The sequence below is a fragment of the Durio zibethinus genome, chromosome 10, assembly GCF_047325235.1.
Source record: "Durio zibethinus cultivar Kanyao isolate XHJ-2024 chromosome 10, ASM4732523v1, whole genome shotgun sequence".
In the NCBI taxonomy this organism is placed as follows: domain Eukaryota; kingdom Viridiplantae; phylum Streptophyta; class Magnoliopsida; order Malvales; family Malvaceae; genus Durio; species Durio zibethinus.
The window spans coordinates 24009842-24024069 of record NC_143171.1 but is presented as its reverse complement, the minus strand read 5'-3'; the positions used below and the strand labels follow the sequence as shown (position 1 = coordinate 24024069).

Sequence of the window (14228 nt, the reverse complement as noted above, 5' to 3'; positions counted from 1 at the left end):
ATTTGATTTTGAAAATTTAATTCATGTTGATGAACTTGATAGTGAGGAAGATTCAGATAACTATACACTGCCTCTTGATTTGTTAAAATTAATAGAACATGAAGATAAGCCAATTGAACCCCACCAAGAAATTACTGAATCAGTAAATTTGGGAGATGGTGAGAATAAAAGAGAGGTCAAAGTTGGTACATCTCTTTTACCAGCTGAAAGACAGAAGCTAGAAGAGCTGCTACGAGAATATGTAGATGTGTTCGCATGGACTTACCAGGATATGCCAGGACTCAGCACTGATATTGTAGAGCACAAATTACCTTTAAAACCAGGATGTAAGCCGATGCAGCAAAAGCTAAGGCGCATGAAACCAGAGATGCTGCTGAAAATTAAAGAGGAAGTGAAGAAACAATTCGAGGCTGGATTTTTAGAAGTGGCAAAATATCCTGAATGGGTAGCCAACATAGTGCCAGTTCCTAAGAAAGATGGAAAAGTGAGAATGTGTGTTGATTATCGAGATTTGAATAGAGCAAGCCCTAAGGATAACTTTCCTTTACCTCACATCGATACTCTAGTGGATAATACTGCTAGGCACTCCACATTTTCCTTTATGGATGGTTTCTCAGGCTATAATCAGATCAAGATGGCTCGAGATGATATGGAGAAAACTACATTTGTGACCATGTGGGGAACATTCTGTTACAAAGTCATGCCTTTTGGGTTGAAAAATGCTGGTGCTACTTATCAAAGAGCAATGGTGACTCTTTTTCATGACATGATGCATAAAGAGATAGAAGTGTATGTAGATGATATGATTGCAAAATCTCATGAAGGAAAGGATCATATAGTCAGTCTCAAAAAGCTGTTCGACAGGTTGAGAAGGTTTCAGTTGAAGTTGAATCCTGCCAAATGTACATTTGGAGCCAAATCAGGAAAATTATTGGGCTTTGTAGTCAGTGAAAAAGGAATTGAAGTTGATCCAGATATGATACAAGCCATTCAAAACTTATCTCCTCCTCATACCTCAAAAGAAGTGCGAGGTTTCTTAGGGAGATTAAATTATATTGCTCGCTTCATCTCTCAACTCACTTATAAGTGTGATCCTATTTTTAAGCTTCTCAGAAAACATGATCCTGGAGAATGGAATGATGAATGCCAAGAAGCTTTTGATAAGATCAAAGAATACTTGTCAAATCCACCTGTGTTGGTGCCACCAATGCCAGGAAAACCTTTGATTTTGTACTTGACAGTGCATGAAAATTCAATGGGATGTGTGCTGGGGCAAAGAGATGAAACTGATAAGAAAGAACGAGCAATTTACTACTTGAGCAAGAAGTTCACTGATTATGAGTCAAAGTATTCACCATTAGAGAAGATGTGTTGTGCATTAACCTGGACAGCTCGAAAGCTTAGACAATACATGCTTTATCACACTACTTGGCTTATAGCAAAGTTGGATCCTATTAAGTATATCTTCGAAAAGCCCTCATTGACAGGAAGAATAGCAAGATGGCAAGTTATGCTTTCAGAATATGATATCATTTATGTGACTCAAAAAGCTATTAAAGGGAGTGCAATAGCTGAATTCCTTGCTGATCGTGCAGTCGAAGATTATGAGCCAATGAAATTAGATTTTCCTGATGAGGATGTGATGGCCATTGAAGAAAATAAACCTGTTGAAAAATCATGGAGGATGTATTTTGATGGAGCTGCTAATGCTTTGGGTCATGGTATTGGGGCAATTTTGATATCTCCTGATGGACACTATTACCCCATCACAGCCAGATTGAATTTTAATTGCACAAACAATGTGGCTGAATATGAGGCCTGTGTTATAGGTTTACAAGCAGCAATTGAAAAGAAGATCAAAGTGTTAAATGTGTTTGGAGATTCAGCTTTAGTCATCTATCAGTTACGAGGTGAATGGGAAACAAGAGACTCTAAGTTGATTCGATACCATAAATACATCTCTGAGTTGGTCAAGCAATTTAAAGAAGTTCAGTTTGAGCATCTACCTAGAGAGGAAAACCAAATTGCTGATGCATTGGCTACTCTAGCTGCAATGATCAAAATAGATGCAAATACTGAAATCCAACCCATTAAGCTGGATGTGAAAGATGTACCAGCACATTGCTCAAGTGTTGAAAAAGAAATTGATGGAAAGCCATGGTATCATGATATCATGCAATACATTAAAAGCCAGCAATACCCAGAACATGCAACTGAAAATGATAAGAGGACTATTAGAAGATTGGCTATGAATTTCTTCATTGACGGAGATATCCTTTACAAAAGAGGTCGAGATCAAGTGCTCTTAAGATGTGTAAATGCAGCTGAAGCAAAGAAGATTATTGAAGAAGTGCATGATGGAGTTTGTGGGGCACATGCAAATGGTCATATGATGGCTAGACAAATTATGAGGGTTGGCTATTATTGGTTGACAATGGAGAGTGACTGTATTGATTATGCTAGGAGATGTCATAAATGTCAGATTTATGCTGACAAGATTCATGCTCCACCATCAACATTACATGTTTTAGCTCCTCCCTGGCCATTCTCAATGTGGGGCATGGATGTCATTGGTCCCATCACTCCAAAAGCTTCGAATGGGCATAGATTCATTTTTGTGATGATTGATTACTTCACCAAATGGGTAGAGGCTGCATCATATGCTAGCGTGACCCGATCTGTGGTATGTAAGTTCATGAAAAGAGAGATAATATGCAGATATGGGCTTCCGGAGACAATTATTTCTGATAATGCCAAAAACTTGAACAACAAAATGATGAATGAAATATGCACTCAGTTCAAGATCCGCCATCGTTTTTTCGACACCATATCGTCCAAAAATGAATGGGGCAGTGGAGGCTGCGAATAAGAATATCAAGAGAATCCTGGAGAAAATGACTGAAACTTACAAAGATTGGCATGAGAAGTTATCTTTTGCCTTGCATGCTTATAGAACATCAGTCAGAACGTCTACTGGAGCCACACCGTTCTCTTTGGTATATGGTATGGAAGCTGTGCTACCAGTCGAAGTGGAAATTCCCTCACTGAGAGTCCTGATGGAAGTGGAGTTAGAGGAAGCAGAATGGGTCCGAAATCGCTACGAGCAGTTAAACCTTATCGAAGAGAAAAGACTGTCAGCACTTTGTCATGGTCAATTATATCAAAAGAGGATGATGAGAGCACATGACAAGAAAACTCGTCCCCGTTGCTTTAGGGAAGGAGACTTAGTGCTAAAAAGATTCCTTCCAAATCAACATGATAATCGAGGGAAATGGACACCAAATTGGGAAGGCCCGTATGTGGTGAAAAAGGCTTTTTCTGGCGGGGCATTGATTTTGACAGAAATGGACGGAGGTGATTTGCCTGCCCCAATAAATTCAGATGTTGTGAAGAAATATTTTGCTTAAAAAAAAAAAAGAAAAAAGAAAAAAAGAAAAAAATGATGACTTATCTAAGTTGAAAACCTGAAAAGGCGGCTTAGATGTGAAGTAAAAGCATCATCAAGAAAAGATCTCACAATGCAGGGGCAAGTGTAGTTTGATGAACTCTGAATAATCAAGGAAGTCATTTGATTTAGTTTTAGAGAAAGAATCTGAGAATATTTTGTTCATGATTATCTTGTGATCATTCTTTTAACACCTTTATTTCAATTCAAACACTTTGACATACACTTGTTATCAGCCATAAGAAATACATTATCCTTCATTTGAAATAATGCCTATCATTTCCTTTATCCTTATTTGATATTTTTTATCCATCAGAGAAATGTGTGATTGCATTTTATTTGTCTTGAACTTAAAATGATGAAAAGAAAAACAAACATGAAAGATCTCAGCATTACTTTTAACGTTGACAAAGGCGAATGAAAAAGGATGAGAAAAGCATGACAAGACATTGAGGTTGCAGACTTTTGAAGAAAAAAAATATTATGGTCAGATGTTGAAGACAGATTGGTCATATAAGAATTTGGATAAAAGAAGCTGAAAGCGAGAGATTTTGAGAACCTTTTTACTACAATGAACGATTTTGATTGCATTACATGCATTGCATCATGAGCACTCAGTACATGCATCCATGAGAAGTTGTAGCAAAGATAGAAATTTTCTTTTTCTTAATGAAAAAAACAAGATTTTTGTAAAGATAATGATCAAACAAAGGAATTCAAAAGAGAGGAATTTACTTGTTCAAGGATGAAAACTCAAATTTGAAAACAAATGAGATTTTTAAAGTTGTTGAGCCTCTGTTGAGAGGAGCTTTTTCAGATGAGATTTTTAAAGTTGTGGAGCCTCTATTGAGAGGAGCTTTTTCAAGAAAGAATTTTAAAGTTGTGGAGCCTCTGTTGAGAGGAGCTTTTTCAAAATGAAATTTTAAAGTTATGAAGCCTCTGTTGAGAGGAGCTTTTTCAGATGAGATTTTTAAAGTTGTGGAGCCTCTGTTGAGAGGAGCTTTTTCATGAGAATTTTAAAGTTGTAGAGCCTCTGTTGAGAGGAGCTTTTTCAAGAAAGAATTTTAAAGTTGTGGAGCCTCTGTTGAGAGGAGCTTTTTCAAGAAGAAATTTTAAAGTTGTGGAACCTCTGTTGAGAGGAGCTTTTTCAAGAAGAAATTTTAAAGTTGTTGAGCCTCTGTTGAGAGGAGCTTTTTCAAGAAAGAATTTTAAAGTTGTGGAGCCTCTGTTGAGAGGAGTTTTTCCAAAATGAAATTTTAAAGTTGTGGAGCCTCTGTTGAGAGGAGCTTTTTCAAGAAAGAATTTTAAAGTTGTTGAGCCTCTGCTGAGAGCAGATGAGCTTTTTCAGATGAGAATTTTAAAGTTGTGGAGCCTCAGTTGAAGATGAGCTTTTCCAGATGAGATTTTAAAGTTGTTGAGCCTCTGCTGAGAGGAACTTTTTTCATGAGAATTTTAAAGTTATGGAGCCTCTGCTGAGATGAGCTTTTTAAGATGAGATTTTAAAGTCGTTGAGCCTCTGCTGAGAGGAGCTTTTCCAAGAGAATTCACTTTCGGACAAAATCGTTGTCTTTGTCTTTGCCCTATTCCTGATTCTCAGTAATGTGCAAAGAGGGGCAGCTGTAGACACCGGTTTTGTCCGGGTCTACCGTTTGATTTTTAATAATAATATTTAACAAAACAAATAAAAAAACAAAAAACAAACAAAACAAACAAAAAAAAATGAAAATAAGATAAAAGTCAAGGGGTTGGTACGGCGCCGAACTGGTCCGACCAACTACCCAACCGGCCTTCTGACAAGCCACCAATCACGGACGGTAGGTATGATTTTCGAATCCCAGAAAATCTGAAATTTGAATCTCAAACAAGCTCTATAAATAGAGCTTGCAAACCAGAGGGAAAAGAGGGGGCGGACCAAAAAAGAACGGCCAAAAAAAATCTACAGAAACGAAAACAAAAACCAAAAAATAACACAGTCCTCGCCGTAGGCGAGGAACCTCAGCGCCGAGCCACCTGCAAAAGCCAAGAAATCATCAGTTTCACCGAAAAAAAAAGAGAGAAGAAAAATAAAAAATTTCAAAACCCGATCTACGCGAATCAAGGCCGTTTTCGGTGAAAAGGAGGTCAGATCTGTGCTCAGGGGGTCGAGAAGAGTTCGTGGGAGAATTTTGGGGTTTTTCCGACCATCGGAGACGACGATCGGCGACCGGCGACCGGCGAACGACGACGGTACCGACGGCCGGCCGGCGTGCGGTTGAAGAAGAAGAGAGAAAAAAAAAAAAAGGGCTTCTTTTTTTTTCTGAAGATTGAAAAAAATGACGAAAAAAAAATAATTTTGACTTTTATATAAATTATCATTGGCCAAAACGACGTCGTTTCAATAAAACCCAAAACGACGCCGTTTTAACCAAAGAAGGATCCGCGCGTTGACCCGAACCCGACCCGAGATCCACGCAACCCGACCCAACGGCCCGTTCCAGCCAGCCTTGAACCGGTTCATACGAACCGCAGTGGACCGGACTGAACCGGTCAGATCGCCCGGACCGTCGATCCGACCGCCGAACCGGTCAGATAGCCCGAACCGCCGATCCAACCGCCGAACCGGTCAGACCGCTCGTACCAGCGTTGACCGGACCGTTGATCGGTCCGGTTTAGGTAAAAAAATTTTTTTTTCTAATTTTTTATTATTATTATTATTATTTTTGTTATTTTAAATATATTTTTATATTTTTGCATGATAAATTAATAAATTTGTTAGAATAATTGTTTAATCGTTTTAATAATAATAAAATTAAAAACAAATAATAATTAAAATATATTAAAATGCTTTAAAATAATAATAATAATTTTCCCTGCCTAGATGTTGGAGGGAATAAAAATATTTTTCTAGAACAATAATTCTGCCTAGATGTTGGGGAATTATTGTTAATAATAAATAAACATAAGAAATTTTTAATTAATTTTCAAAAATTATTAAAATCGAACTTGCTTCAAAAATCCGCCTAGATGTTGGGGATTTTTAGAGATGTTCGTATTTTCTTAAAAACGAAACCTTAAGCGCTATTTCTTAATCCTAGGTTTTTAAAACCCTTAAAAATCCAAAATCCATTAAATCCAAAACCGCTCGAAATCCAAAATCCTTGAAGTCCAAAGTCCGAAAAATCCTAAGGATACGTGTGAAAATTCTATTGGAAGCAATTTGTTCCCGAATGCCGCCTAGATGATGGGGTATTTAAGAAATTTTACTTCATTAAGTCTTTTCACACGAGTTCATAATTCATATTAATAATAAGATTAATAAATAAAAAAAGTATAATAAAATTGGGATTTTAAATATAAACAGTCGCACCTAAGCTCTGCCTAGATGTTGGAGAGTCGGGGTGGTCTCATTATATTTAAGAATCCAACTCTTAAATTGCATTTTATTAAAAATAAGATTAATAAATAAAAAGTATAATAAAATTGGGATCTTAAATATAAACAGTCGCACCTAAGCTCTGCCTAGATGTTGGAGAGTCGGGGTGATCTCATTATATTTAAGAATCCAACTCTTAAATTGCATTTCATTTTACATGATATTCATTAGCATACATACGTTATCGTATTATCATCAATAATTGTTTGCATTATTCTCTCTTTAATTTACTCATGGTACTCTGCCTAGATGTTGGAGAGTCACCAACAATTTTCTGTAAAGAGTGTTATTTCATTTTAAGGATTGTTGTGTTAAATCTTAAGCGAAATGGTTACTTTAAATTCTGCCTAGATGTTGGAGAATTTTAAGATAATTCTTTAACTTAAAGATTTTCTCAATATTCCTAAATAAAAATTTTAGCAAAAAAAAAAGAATATTTTTTTTAAATAAAGGAAATTAATGTTAAATTTCAAATTAAAACCATTTTTATCCGACATTGAAAATAGCGCATAGTTGAATGGTACCAATTTATGGACGTTGTGGGGGTGCTAATCCTTCCCCACGCGTAACCGACTCCCGGACCCAACCTGATTTTTCGTAGACCGAAATATATCTTTTTGATAAACTTTAAACAACCCGTTTTTATAGTTTTATTAAAAAGATAAACTTTTGGGTGGCCAATCACACCCTAATAAAGATTGGTGGCGACTCCCTCTTTTTTTTTTTTTTTTTTTTTTTTTCTCAATTTTAAAACAACTCGTTTTTACGTCTGGCGGTCTCAAAACCGTTACGACAGATGATATATGTATTTATGTATAATAAACACACTCATCAAAGTACAAATAATTATTAAATGGATACTTTCATGATAAGAATTCAAATCAATAATTATATACTTTAAGGCCATGTTTGATGCATAGAATTATTAATAGGATAAGATGATAATCATCCTATATCATATTTGATTTGTATCTAAAGAGAGGGATAGGGATTGCGAGGAGAATTAATATCTTATTGGCATAGGATTATTCAATCCTCCCAAAATGAAGAGGATTATTTTTAATCTATGGGATTAAACTTACATGTCCAATTATACCTTTAAAAATTATATCAATAATTTAAATTATATAAATTTTGAGGAAGGATAATTTTGACAAATAAATAAATTATCCTATCATAATCTTTGCATACATCAAACACAAAATTTGATGATATTATTTAATCTAATCCTATTTATAATATTATCTTATCCTATGTTCTCATAATTTTGTAGATCAAATATGACCTAAGTATATAAACAAATAAAATGAAGTGAACTATAACATTAATGTTTCAAAGAATATAATAATTAGTTAGAGAACTAACAATGCTTTGATCATCCAACAAAACACACACAATTAATCAATATTTTTTACTATCAAAGTACAAAAATATGTTAGAGTATAATTAATTGAAAAAGATAAATTTATATTTTTCAAGAAAAAATCATAAAATATATTTATAATATTATTTTTAAATTTTACAAGTGAAGTTAGCAGTGTGATATATACTTTTTAGGCTTTAGAGTATATTAAAAAAAACTAATTGAAAAAAAATTGAGTGATGGGTTAATTTCTTAACCCACTTATGGAAATAAAAAAACTCAACTAACAGTATATTAAATAATTTCTTTCTTCAACATTAATGTTTCTTAACAATATTGTATTTGGTTTCATAAAAAATCTTAAGTACTAAATATTTGAAATTACATATAAAAAAATAAGGATAGACTAAAATTAACTTGGGTGTAGTATAGAATCAATCTATAAAAGATAAAATAAAAACTAAGTTTAGTGATAATTCAAGAGTACATGAGATTATGTTCATAAGGTAAAGATTCATTTAAGCATTGTAATGTTAAGGTGTGATTGCATAGAGTGATTAGAAATATTATAATTAGCCATTGCAATCATTAAACATATAAATGTATATTTATCATAAAAAAAAAAAAAAACATATAAACCTACCATAATACGTGTATTACTCTTTTTCAATAATTTTTGATAATTTAATTTATAATTTTATATGAACTTTAATTTTAATTAATCTAAATTAAATAAATAAAAAATATAAATATATTTAAGGACTCATCATATATACCATTAAAAAAAATGAAGAGTAAATTAGATTGTATCTTAAAAATGAAAACTTATATGCTTTACTTAAGATAAGTTTAAATGCTTTGATGGCATACAGATTATGCTTTAATAATTTAGACTAAAACAATTAGTAATTGAGAAATAGAGAAAATATTTTGTTTATATTTCGTTCAAAATCACGAACTCATAGTATGCCATAGGCCATAGGATGATAAATGTATTTTATATTAATTTGATTGAATTATTACTTATAGAAATTAATGAAAAAGAATTCTAAAAATAAATATGAGAGTTAATTTGAGTTAATTTTGGACAACAGATCCACTATATCCCACAAATAAATTTTTAATGTAGTTTAATTTGATATAAATTTTATTTGTAAATTTTTAATTGATTTAAATTTAAATAACTAATGAATAAAAAGTTATAAATTTAATGTCAAATAATCATTATTAAATAAGTAAATAATGCTAAAAATTAAAATATAAATTTGCTATTTTTTAAAATTTATAAGGGTATTTATGTTATTTATTTTTAACATTTGTAGATTTAAATTTAAATAACTAACTAATAGAAGTTATATATTTAATGACAAATAATCTTTATTAAATAAATAAAAAATGCTAGAAATTTAAAGATAACTTTGTTATTTCTTAAAATTCGTAAGGGTATTTATGTCATTCACTTTTAATACTTTTAGAGTTCATGCTTTTATATATAGATGATATATATATATATGCTTAGGCAACTTATAATTAGCATTACATTTATTTTTTTGTATGTGCGCTTATGTACATATGTTATGGCCTAGATGTTGGTTTTTCTTGAAGAATCAATTTCAAAAGAATCTTCAAGAAACAATTTGGACAAATGAATTTGTTCGTTAATGTAAGGTTAATGGGTCATATAATGCCAAGTAAGAAAAAGGAATCGAAAGAGTTGACTCATAAATGAAGATTTCTAAAGTTGCTTACCCAACCAAGATTGAGGTTATACAAACAACATAACCAACAGCTATGCCTGCTAGCTCTCCTACCTATCAATATGGAAATATATAAAAATTGAAAAGATCTAATTTGTTATGAATAATGACTCAAATCCCATAAGAGATTTATTTGGGATTGGCCAGATATTGCTTGATGGATAAGAAGACTTGCAAAAGAAGAATTCTAAGAGAAAGTGGATTCTTAATAGGTAAGTTTGACTTGCAGGAGAAGAATTCTAAGAGGAAAGGGATTTTTGATAGGCAAGTTTATATGGTCATAAATAGGTGAAGTCTCTACAAGATTAGGCATGATCAAAAGATGTAAGAGAATTGTAGAATTTTGTGGGATAAACACCCTGTAGGAGTGTTAAGGATTTATATCTTATGAGTGTATATGTTTGAATATTTAGGAGTGGACTAGAGAAGATTGAGATGATCCACATAGGTATGATAAATGGGTACATATGAGTATGTGTTTGTTTGTGTTAAAAGTGTGCACATGGGTATATGTTTGTTTGAATTAAGAATACTCTATAAGACTAAAGGAGATTGAGAGTGTCTTATGAGTATTGATTGTTGAGTGAGGTTGATGATTTGATTTGTATGTTTGTAATTCTTTACAACTAGTGGATCTTGATTCTCATCCGTAGACGTAGGTCAATTAGATTAAACCTCGTTAAATTATTATCTTTTGTATGTTTGATTGATTATTTGATTTCACTTATGCTAGCATGATTAGATTGGGATCTTTTGGCCTAACAAGTGGTATCAAGGCTGAAGGTTCAAGATGTGAGAAGGGCTGAAGTTTAAGACGTGGGAAGAGCATGGTTCGAGACATGAAAATAGGTATGCTTAGAAGAACTCGATTCAAGAAAGAAATTTGAGTTCATGTTTTGAAGATTGGTTTGCATGAAACGTAAAAGCACACAAGAAAAAATGATTGTGAGACTTTCATTGCAGGTGGAGCCAAGCATGTCTAGCATGAAGACAGATAATTGATGGAATTTGAGTCAAGGTGGAGATTATTAGGAATAATGACTCAAATCCCACAAAAGATTTATTTGGGATTGGCTAGGTATTGCTTGATGGATAAGAAGACTTGCAAAAGAAGAATTTTAAGAGAAAGATGATTCTTAATAGGAAAGTTTGACTTGCAAGAGAAAAATTTTAAGAAGAAAAGGATTCTTACTAGGCAAGTTTAACTTGCAGGAGAAGAATTCTAAAAGAAAATGGATTCTTAATAGGCAAATTTAAGTGGTTATAAATAGTTGAAGTCTCCACAGGGTTAGGCATAAGAAAAAAAATATAAGAGAGTTATAGAATTTTATGGGATAGACACCTCATAGGAGTATTGGGGATTTACGTCTTATGGGTGTATATGTTTGAATGTTTGGGAGTGGACTAGAGAAGATTGAAAGGGTCCATATAGGTATGATAAATGGGTACATATGGGTGTGTGTTTGTTTATGTTGAAATTGTGTATATGGGTATATGTTTGTTTAGGTTGATAATACTTTATAAGACTAGAGGAGATTGAGAGTATTTTATGAGTATTGATTGTTGAGTGAGATTGATGATTTGATTTGTATGTTTGTAATTCTCTACAACTAGTAGATCTTAATTCTCATTCATAGACGTAGATCAGTTAGATCGAACTATGTTAAATTATTATCTCTTGTGTATTTGATTGATTATTTGATTTCACTTCCGCTGACATGATTGGATTTGAACCTTTTGGCCTAGCGAGTGGTATTAGGCTAGGGTGATTTCCCAACGCAATTAACCTCAAAAAGGACAAACTTTGAGAAGAAAATGCCATGCACCATTCTACTATATAAGTACAATATAAATGTGTTGTGACATCAAATATATGTGTTTATCAATAACTGATTAAATCAATTGATTAATTCATTTGTTTTGATGATAAAAAGAAATAAATTAAAGTATCGATAATCCTTCGAGATGATTCTTACAGCTTTGGTATCAATTGTTACAGCTGACGCGATAAACATCATTGAAAATGTGACAACTATTTCCATGACTAGAGAAAATTTGACCCCGAAGGTGATGTTGTGCCAATATGTTTTATTGGATGCAATAATACACGAAGTGTGAATGATGCAGAGATTGCTCCTATTAGTTGAGCTGCAGCATAGAATGGGACCTGCAAGAAATTTAAACCCCACAAGGTTTGATTTATTTGTTATTAAAAGTTATTGCAATTTGAGAATAATTAACCATAATTGTTACTGTCTTCGCAATTATTTAACTCATACAATATTTTGACCTTCATGCATGTTGCATTTTCCAACACTGTTTAATAAAGAAAAATAAAGGTTGAAAGTGATGAAAGAACATGCATTCATGACATATTATTATTCATCCATATTTCTTTCATTATATTCCATTTTTCATTGTTTTTAGTGCTCATTTTTTTTTTAGAAAGGGAGTACTCACCATTACGATTTGCATTATTTTGTAATTTAATATAAAATTATGCTACTCAAAAGATAAGTTTGGACTGCCGACCAAAGTCTTTTAATATTTTTGAAATAAGCATATAAAAATAAATTCAAATAATTCTATATATTTTCAATATGGATATATATATTCCAATCATGTGGTTAGTTGAGTATTTAATTTTTAGTGCGTTAAAAATAAATGCTGAATATAGTTTATTTGCCCATGATTTATACCATTATTCATTTATATGTACTAATTGTGGTTAAGTGAAGCTTTTATTTGAGTTCAAAACTATTAATGGATAGTTAAGCGTTGCTGCTGCAGTGAAAAAGATTTGAATTAAAAAATACATTTAAAAAATATGGTAAAAAAAGTGTGATTAGAAATCTTAACTGTTTGATTATATTATAAAAAAAGTGATATTAGTTATTAAAATATTTAAAATATATACAAAATAGCAGAATTTAAAAATTTTGAAGATAATGAAATAATGTTTTTATCATAAATGTATTTTTTTGAACTATAAAATCATTTTTTTGAAGAGTTTTTTATTTGAGTTGGAAAATTAAACTTTTAAATTAAAAAATTATTATTTTTTGTTTAATATTGTTTTTAAATTAAAATAAAATTTTGAACACAAAAATTTATTTTAATGTCAAAGTTAAAATGGTTCCAATAATCCAAAAATTGTAACCTGGGCTCGACCCCACTTATTTATTTGCCATGTCGTCATGTCAATTCATTTTGTTTTAGGTGAAACCTAAAAATATATTATCGACTTATCTATAACTTAAAAAATTTTTCGTCGGTAAATTCTATTAGTAATGTTATTATCAATGAAAAACATATTATTATTGACAAAAAATTTTGTTAGCAATAGTCAATTTTCGATAGTGAATCTTTGCCAAAAGAATAAGAAATCATCACCAAAGAAATCATCAAGACCATTGGATTAGACGTTGCTATTTGTTTGTCTAATATTATTTATTTTCATTGTTTCCTAAGCAAAAACTAGACTTAGTAATTTAAAACACGACACGATAATACAATACTAAAATGATACAAAAATAGAATTCAAAGGTAATATGACTTAAAATTGTAGTAATAACTATATATTGATTTAACAAAACAAAAAAAAAAGATATTTTATATTTTCATTTCGATATAAATTATAAAACATAATTTTTTTATAAAATATGATACGAATAAATGAATTTTAATATTTTTTCACAATATGAAGACACAAATCGCCAAGCCTAGCAAAAACATGGTGATTTGAGGAACTAAAAAGAAAATAATGTACCTGCTTCCATGGAATATGTCTGACAGCTGCAAATGCTAGAGTAAGACCTGGGTTCATGTGTGCACCAGAGACATGGCCAACTGCATAGATCATTGCAGCTACAATAAGCCCACCGGCAATTGAAGCTCCAAGCCTTGAGATTTTGTTTTCATCAAAGGCACTAATGGCAGCTGATCCACAAGTCACAAACACTAGCAAGTAGCTTGCTATGATCTCTGCAAACACCTGTTACATATGTGCGTATAAAATTTTATCAGACAACTAATGTTGTTTATACAAAAGGAAAAGCTATAGTTTTATGTAAGATGTTGTTTTGACAGTGTTGGAAGTTGAGATACATGCGAAAATGTTTTTACCTTTCTTGGAAAATCAGGAGGGTAGTATGTTTGAAATGATTTGCAAACAAAACTAATGCCAGGCTCTTGGGGTGTTGGATTTTGATCGAATGGGGCAAGCTTATTTTGATGATCTGTTGTAGCCAT

General features: G+C 32.1%; 2 protein-coding genes across 2 annotated transcripts in view; both read right to left on the bottom strand.

Moving 5' to 3' along the window:
* LOC149516558 (aquaporin NIP2-1-like) overlaps positions 1-12144 on the bottom strand; it is a 27479-nt gene extending 15335 nt beyond the window's left edge. The window contains exons 1-2 of the mRNA XM_089766972.1: positions 11954-12144; positions 9970-10031 (exon numbers count right to left, since the gene is read on the bottom strand). Of these exons, the coding sequence (XP_089623098.1) occupies positions 9970-10031; positions 11954-12019 (128 nt within the window). The 5' untranslated portion in view covers positions 12020-12144. The remainder of the gene's footprint in view (positions 1-9969; positions 10032-11953) is intronic.
* LOC149516557 (aquaporin NIP2-1-like) lies at positions 12022-14228 on the bottom strand. Its single transcript, XM_089766272.1, has 3 exons — positions 14103-14228; positions 13747-13971; positions 12022-12144 (listed from the first exon to the last, which is right to left on the bottom strand). Exons 1-3 carry the CDS (start codon positions 14226-14228, stop codon positions 12022-12024), a joined length of 474 nt encoding a protein of 157 aa, XP_089622398.1.